Raw genomic sequence first — 8,541 nt, 5'->3', positions numbered from 1 at the left:
CAGCCACAATGCGCTGGACCGATTCCGCTTCCGAGGCCGGCCCTACAGGGGCGGAGGGCGCTGGGGTAGGAGCCGAGGCGACGGCGATCGGGGAAGCAACCCCCCGGGGAGGCCGCCCGGAGGGGGAGGCGGTGCCGGATTCAGTAGCAGCCAAGGCTGGAGGGAGCCCTCGCCTCGAAAATGTATCCTTGAGACGTGAGAGGGAGCGGAGGCGGGGAGGCCGTGCTGCCGGGGTGGGCCTGGGTGTGTCGGTGCCGCCTTCCGTGGCCGAAAGCCCTGGGAGGGAAGGGAGGCTTTTTTCCTCCCGCTCTGGCAGTAGGACTCCCGTAGAGGTAATGCGGAGGGAGGCTCCCCTTCCAGTGCCGGGGGTTGGCTGGGGCAGCGGGCCCTGCTGCTCAGGGAGAGGCTGCCGGGAAGCCGGATTAGTGCCGTGACCTGGCGTGCCACCTGGCCGATCGGTCCCGTGTCGGGGAAAAAAGGAAAAGCATAGCCTGAAACAAAGCCTTAGCCGATTTGGATCCCAGGTGGCTGCTTTTCTAGCCCGAAGTGCGGGTATTGTGAAGCGGGGTCAGTCTTTGGTGCGGCAGTTCTAATGTGTGTAATTAAAGCGTCACACTTATAAAGCTAAAACCCTAAGCTTGTTAATTTCCCTTATTGGGCAATGAAGGATCCACTGTTTTTTCATTTTCGCTTCCAGCCCTTCAGAGGCTGTTGCGCATAGCTAAAGCTAACTTTAAAGCTAAACCTAAGTTGAACTGGGACTGTATGGACAGAATGTGGTTTATATGGGAACTTGGGTAACATAAGAAAGCTCTATTTCTTTATAAAGCCATACCCAGCTTTCCTTGTAGGAAGTTTTCCACTGATTGTGCTTAGAGTTAGTTGGGTGCCTTTTAATAGAGTTCTAATATTTCTTCCTTTTAGGAGTAGGAACTGTGAAAGTGATGGAAAAAACTCAGTTTCCAGGTTTGCTGTAGAAAAAAAAGTTAAAAACTGACTTCGAGTGTAACTTAGGCACAGCCTGGTACTGAAACTTGATGTAACTGTGTTGTTGCCTAACTGAAAATGTAGACAAGTGTTAAAAAGAAAAACCCAAACCACTGAGTGAGAGAACTGCTGGTTAAAACGTATTCTCCAGAATCTTAGTGTTTTATTGTCCTCTGTACCAGTAGTCAAAGGATGTACGCTGCTTGCTTGACTGTGCTGGTTGATCCCAGGAACAGGAATTTTTCCTACTTGTGCCAGGACTTCAGGCTTTGAAAGCTACTCATTGGATCCTTGTGTTACTTTAGATACAAGGTTATTTATCCATGTAGTTAACTTTTGTTTTAATGTGGATGGCATATGTAAGCTAGTGATAAGGAGATGCCTTTATTTAGTCTCATCTGGTAAAGTTAATGCATTAGTGAAGTCTTTGTAAGAACTCTTAATTCAAGGATCTCATCTCAAGAGGCAGTGAGTGAAGATGTGATTTGCCCAAGGTTGCACAGTAGGATGGTGCTCGTGCTTAAAATAGATTTTTAAGTCTCTTAATTTGTAGTGTTGCTCTCAGTACCAGAAAATGGTTACTTGCTGTGTAATGAGTAATTTGCAGGGCAAATGTATTGATCATCCTAAATATGATTCCCCCCCTCCCACGAATCTTAAGATGTACTCCTTTGTTAAAATGTGATAGAGAAGGTTCTAACACTATTGCTATTTAGTAAATTACATTCAGTTGTTTATGGATCATTTGGTTAAGGAAGGCCCATGATTTTTTTCTCAGTGTAAGTTTTTTTCTGTATTTTTTGTATCCTTGTTACCTAAAGGAGCTGATATTTCAGTATTCTTAAATAATTAAGGTACCTGCATGTTGCTAATACTAATGGAGTAGGGGCATAGTTCATGGGCATGTGACTTCAGAAGAGACCTTCACATCGACTGGTACAAGGAGGCTTGTGGGCTGGAGTGGTATTTGGAATTCCTCCAGGAAAGTGAAATGCTTGTGTCTACTAAGAGAGAGATGTAATTTTTTTTTTTTCCTTCTTCTTTATCCTTGGAACTAGTACTTTGCACAGTGCTTTGTAGAAGTATATGTATAAATGGAGAAAATGACACGGTGGAGCACTTCAAAGATTCCTGTTACTTTTCTTTGGGTATTAGCTTTTAACAGGCTTTCTCTTTTAATTCCTAGCAACATGAAGCTGTTGCATAGTCATTCGGCAGAAATTCTTGCATAGAGAATTGTGGAATTTTGAGTCTGAAATATGGGACCAAAATGTGACTTTCTGTTTCTGTTGAATTCTGAACTCTTTGCAGCGTATGCTTTTCTTCACTTCTAGCCCCTCAGTTTCTTCAGTTGGTCTCTTTTTTTTTTTTTTTTGTTGTAGGATGAAGTTGCTCTTGAACTGACTGAAAAATAACTTAATGTATATGAGCCTGTCTGCCTTTCATAGCGCTCCATGTAGTCTTGCATTCTGTGTGTAGAACCACATATAAAAAAAAATTCTACATACGCGAAACGCAGAATTTCTGATCAATACTGTTGTAGGAGCTCTAGCAATTGCATTATCCTGAGCACAAAAAACATTTCAAAGCATTGTCTTGTTACCCAACTCTGGATGACTCCAGAAACTATTGAGGTATTTCAGTATCAAATAATAGTTAGACTTATTTTTATAAATGATGTTAATTAATTAGCTTCAGACTTCCCTGTGACTCACAAAATCGCTAATGTAGTTGTCTTTTTGGGAGTAGAAATGTCTTGGAGGTGAATTTGGCAAATATGCTTACTACATAATTTGGTGTTATACTCCACGCAGCTCCTAGTATTTTCAGCAAGTTTATAGATTGTTTGATTGCCTTCTGGATTCTATGTAGTTATCTTTACTAGTTCCTGCTTTTTGTGCTGAAGCTTAAAGCATTGTATAGCAAAACATCTGATACTACAGAAGCTTTTGTAGGATGTGTATCAAGATTCTTCATACTTATGGTAGAAGTTAACATCCAAGTTGTTGATGCATGTTGTGAGCAGAAGACAAATACAAAGTTATCTTCCTCTGGATTCAGTATGTCTGCATTCAGAGGACATCTATTTTAGCTTTTAGTTTTAGTCCATTTATTGTTTTAAGAGATGACGTTGATGAAAAAGCATTTCGCGTAACTGGGTGTGAGTCAGCTGTTATCACAGCGGGGTTGATACTGAAAGTCGAATGAGTCAAACCTGACTCGGTATCCTAAAGGATTTCCCCTTGAGCATGATTATTTTACAGGATAGTTCAGCTTTTCAAGTGTCAGGTTAAGGTAAGAGGAAGTGAACCTGTAATAGTGAGAACTTCTGTTCTGGATACAGTTGCCTAAGAATATTTCCATTGCCTGCCTTGGACAATGTGTTGTCAGGAAAATCTATCCTTTGGGCATGCATAGACAACCTTTTCTGAGTAATTAGTAATTCCCAGTCCTCTTCTAGCATTTTTTGGAATGTTTTGATCACAAGTCTTTAGCCACTTTTTTTATTCCCTTCAGTTGTTGCTTATTCTGTACCTTCCCTCATTTGTTGAGCTGCAGTTTCTGCAGCGTGTAACTGTGCTGTGGCTAGACTTGGCATTTTATGAAAGGGTAAAATGAGTGAGAATTAATTTAACCTGTCTTTTTCAGCATGTCAGATGGGAAGTCAATAGTTGAGTTATGAACTGTGGAAGTCTGACTTATTCTTTGTGACAGGGAATCTTCTCAGCGTTACAGCTGTTCTTTCTGGGAGGATGGTGTGAGCGAGAGATGAGACTTCTCAGCAATTCATGAAATTCTTGTCATAAGTAGGATAATTTCAACTCAGTTTGAGAAAATGTTTATTTAAGTTGTCAATATATAATAATAGATACATCTTTTGCATGCTTCTCATATTTATAAGGGATATTTTTCAAGCGAGCCTTACTTAAGGTAAAATTAAAATAGAATGATCTTACGTTCTATTTGTCATAATTTAGTCTTCAGTGGTAATTCTGCCATTGTTTTAAGGTTATACATGTTCTTGTCTTAGTTTTCTTGACCAGTAATTCAGCCAAAACTTTTGGAAGGTCCCCATCTAGAAAGCAGAACTACTCCTCTAAAAATGAAAACTCCGTGGAAGAAAGTTTTGAGGATCTGCTCTTGAAGTATAAGCAGATACAATTAGAGCTTGAATACATTAATAAAGATGAAAGACTGGCTTTGAGCAACAGGGAAGAAAATGAACAACAAGATGATGATAAAACAGTGGACACTGGGGACCAAATAACTGTAGAAAATGACAGTATTACAACGGATGCTATAAAAGAAGTATCTCCTGAGGAGAAAAATCCAGTTATAGCCTTTCAGGCATTTGAACTGAAACCTCTCAGACAAAAACTGCCTACTCCAGCTGAGAGGAGCAGATTAAAAAAAGGCAAAGAAGGAACGAAACAGTCATCACAAAAACCTGAAGTCACAGAATCCAGCCAAGGTAAATACTTGCAAAGTTGTTTCAGCTTGTAAAGTTCTTTTTGCTTGCCATTATCTATTGTATGTATTAGGCGTTGGGGAAAATTTTACTTTACTTAAAACACTAATTTTAATTAAAGTGTTAAACATTTTAAGTTACAGATTTAATGTACTTAACTACTGTTTTATGTAATTCCTTGAATTACATAAACATGCTTGGAAGCATGTTTCTGGTTTGTTTTTTTTTTTCTTTTTACTAATGTGTTTTCTTAGACTAACTGATAGCTTGGCAGAAAGCACGAGGACAAGACTTGAAGGTTTTAATTGCTGTTCACAGCAGAAATCATTGGCTTTCTCTGGAAGTTTTCCTTCTGTTTTTCCCCTGTTCTTTTTTGCAGAAGCGAAACTTGGGGCTTTTTTTTAGCTGAAAAGATAACATTTAGAGACTTTTTTTTCCCTGAATTTCATTTTTGTTATATGTTTTCTTCAGTATAACAAGCTTTAATGAGATTTTTTTTTTTCACCAGAATTATTGTGGTCATAATTGATATTCAGTAATAGTGAAGAAATCGTGGGTCAGTAATAGAAAGGATTTGTAGAAGAAATATAGTTGAAGGGTAGAATAAGTATCTTGTCCAGGTAGTTCTGGACTGCAGCCCGAAGAGCATAATTGCTCAGATGCATGAACCAGTTAGTGAGAAACAAGTTACCATGTCCAGCTGATCTGTGGTAAAAGTCCTTGAGTTTACTTTTAAGTCTGTAGCAAAATAAAGCAGCTATCTTAAACTTCCTATTCTGAGGCTTCATCTAGTTCTAATAAGTGTTTGCTGTGGTTGAGGGTGTGCTTCTGGGTATCACTTGTCGTCTTATGGTAGCTAATTTGTCAGTGTGTGTAAACTATCAATTTGAGTGGGAAGAGACAAAGTACTAAATGGATGGATTAAGAATACAGGTGAGTAATTAGTAGGCATATGAAGAAAGGTAGGACTAGAGCACTGAAAGTGAGAATGATTTATGCATAACTTCAGAATGAGAATTTAGAAGAAAAAGCCTGTAAAGAAACCAAAGAGAAAACAGATAACTAGTAGTCAAGCCACCTCATTCTGGGTATTTTTCATCTTGTGTCTTTCTCATTAATAAAAAAAAAAGAAAAAAGAAAAAATAGGTTTTGGTATTCTTTAAGAGGTAAGGTATTTTTTAATGGAAGACATGAGGGAAAAACAAGACCTTGACCATAGAAGAAAAACCAAAGAACATAGCAAGGCAGGAGTGAAAGAGCTATTTAAAAAGCAAGAGTACAAAAAAAATTTCCAATTTCAAAACTTAGAAGCACTGCAGTTGAAAATACCATTCATGTGACAGTGGAAATAGTGGTTAGAGTACGCACATTAAGAGCATCTTAATTTTTGAACACCACTCAAATATATGATGTAAGAATGATCTGAAAGCGGACATTATGTATGAGTGATCATTTATGATAATGTAATGCAGGTTTCCAAAGTAAAAAAAACAAAACAAAACAGCTGATTTCAGTTATTGGCAGATTCATGTGTATCAAGTGAATGTATACTACTTGATTACGTATATATTAAAAATTAGCAAGATTTGGTTTTCCCATTATTTTTAAATGGTGTACTGGATGTTTCTTCAGATCTGTTCAAGTTGAAGAACTTGTCTTAAAACTCAGGGAGGTTCGTGTCTTTCTGGAACTAATTCTCTGGTTCAACTGTTCTGACAGAGGCCTTACAGTATTCCCTGCTTTCTTCCTTTGTTGCCTGTTAGTCTGTTCTGCCTGTGTTGTCCCCTTCTGGTTTGAAAGAGCATTTTAGTTTGTGTAATATGTCCTGGCATATGTTTGTCTGCATCACAGAAATTACTGTACCATTTGTGTCTCCCTACTTCCGTCCTATGGATTGAATAGTTAGGATCTTTGCTTAGTGTAATAACTTTTTTTGAATTTTCTTTTAGAATACATAGGGTATTAGATACTATTTTCCTTCTTCTTGTCTGTGTGCTTTTAAAAAGTGCATGCATGTGCAAACATTTGCTACGTACAGTTTTCCTTTAGGTGTAAGGTCTTGGTATATTTTAAACAGTACCTTTCTGAATGTGACTTTTTGTAAAATGCTAGGAAGAGTAAAAGCTGTATGGAGTGCAAACTGATTTTCTGCCAATTTGAGTTGTGGGAAGGAATGTCTCTGAAGAAAGGCTAATATAGGAAAAGATCTCCAAGCTTCTCTCTAAATGTGTATTTCCTTCCTCTGATGCAGATTACATATATATGTGTGGTTATATATATACACTATGTAATTATAATTTTGCTATTAATGATATTAATAGTTGTTAGCTGTAATAATTAAAGTATGTAATAGTATAATATACAATGTTATGTATATTATATAAAATACAGTATGTGAATATGTGTATATATATACACACTATATAATAAACAGGTGGATATATGGCTTTTGGGCAGTCTAACAAATTAATATGTCAACATTTTAATGTTTAGCCGGAAAGCATTACTATTTACTATTCATTTCCATAGGATAACTCTTTTCTATTTTCCTTTGACATGAAGTAGAGCAAGTGTGTTCTTACTGCAGCTTTGAGCCTTTATATTTAATTCTGTAGAAGACTGACCAGTTACTCAAAATAGCTGCCAGTGGAATCTGAGATGCTCAGGACAGCAGCTGATATGAGATGGTAGCATAAAACAGATGGCAAGAAGTCTTCTTTTCCCCTTGTCTCCAGATCTGTTTTTCTCTGCTTCTTGGGGAAGTACGTGTCAACCTTATGACAGAGAATTATTAAAAAAATGACAAATCTTGCCTTAGGCTTATGGCATCATGATGATATAGATTTTGTCAGACATGCCAAGTTTATATTAGTTAGTTAATGTGATCTCATACATACAACTGCTATTCTGTTTTACACTTTGTACCAGTGATACTGATAAAATGTGTGTGTTTGGATTAAATTCTGCACGTCATTTTAATGTAGTTCTGTCTCATGAGAAACAGCTTGCTCAAAAATTAAGGTATTTTTCTTTTGGAAGGTACAGAAGACAAAGAACAAACGTCAGCGCGAAAGCTTAGCAGTTCAGATGTTGCATCTGAAAAGGTAAGAAAGTATTCCTCCACTGATGAGGCATATGATACTCTGATGGCTTTTTCCAAATGTAGTCTAGACATGTTTCAGTAATAAAAGCAGTCCATTCTTAGAAATGACACTTAGCAGTACAGGAGGATTTTTAAGCTTTCTCTTGGTAAAAATTCTGGGACAGACTTCAAAAGATTTTTCAAAAAAAGATTTAGTTATTAAATGATTTTTCTTGACTTTTTGTCTTATCCTTTCTTCTCTTTTCTTCTACAGAAGCTGCTTGATGATGAGGAGGAGATGTCTGAATTGCAACTTAGGCTTCTTGCACTTCAGTCTGCTAGTAAAAAATGGCAGCAAAAAGAACAGCAGGTGATGAAGGAAAGCAAAGAAAAGTTAACAAAAACAAAAAGTGTAACACAGAAAGTCAAAGCCAGTACAAAAGCACATTCAACAAAAAAAACTAGTGCTACAGGTAATAAGTTTAATGTTACTCAAATGGCTATCAATGTCATGACCTCTGAAATAAAAAAAAACCCAAACCATAGTATGTTATGTGAAACATTGGGCAATGAGCCTTTAATCCTTCTAAAACCCCATGCATCTACTCAAAGCTCTTGAAGAATCTAGGATTAGGGGGAATCATTTAGGTAAGGTGGAGTTAATCACATACTTTTTATTTAAAGCCAAGCAAGCTTTGAGGAAGCAACAGACGAAGACATCAAAGAAGATGCAGCAGCAAAAGGAACAGGACAGGCGTCAGAAAGAGGAAGACCAGAGGAAACAAGAAGAGGAAGAGGAGAGAAGAAAGAGGGAAGAAGAAATCCGAAAAATTAGGGACCTCTCAAATCAAGAAGAGCAGTACAATCGATTTATGAAGCTAATTGGAGGAAAAAGGAGATCAAGAAGCAGGGTAACAAATTTATTATATGCTGTTCAGTTGTTATCTTTGGGATTCATGAGTGATTTCTGTCTTGACCCCTCCTGGTTCTACTCGCCCCTGCA

General features: G+C 37.7%; 1 protein-coding gene across 1 annotated transcript in view; it reads left to right on the top strand.

Moving 5' to 3' along the window:
- The window catches only part of ZFC3H1 (zinc finger C3H1-type containing), a 45,325-nt gene that overhangs the window by 952 nt on the left and 35,832 nt on the right, over positions 1–8,541 (top strand). Inside the window, exons 2-6 of the mRNA XM_035901677.1 lie at positions 4–182; positions 4,040–4,459; positions 7,496–7,560; positions 7,813–8,011; positions 8,223–8,449. Coding sequence (XP_035757570.1) covers positions 4–182; positions 4,040–4,459; positions 7,496–7,560; positions 7,813–8,011; positions 8,223–8,449 — 1,090 coding nt within the window. The remainder of the gene's footprint in view (positions 1–3; positions 183–4,039; positions 4,460–7,495; positions 7,561–7,812; positions 8,012–8,222; positions 8,450–8,541) is intronic.

Source organism: Egretta garzetta, unplaced genomic scaffold (assembly GCF_000687185.1).
Source record: "Egretta garzetta isolate BGI_Z169 unplaced genomic scaffold, ASM68718v1 scaffold68, whole genome shotgun sequence".
Classification (NCBI taxonomy): Eukaryota; Metazoa; Chordata; class Aves; order Pelecaniformes; family Ardeidae; genus Egretta; species Egretta garzetta.
This window is presented reverse-complemented; position numbering and strand designations above follow the sequence as displayed.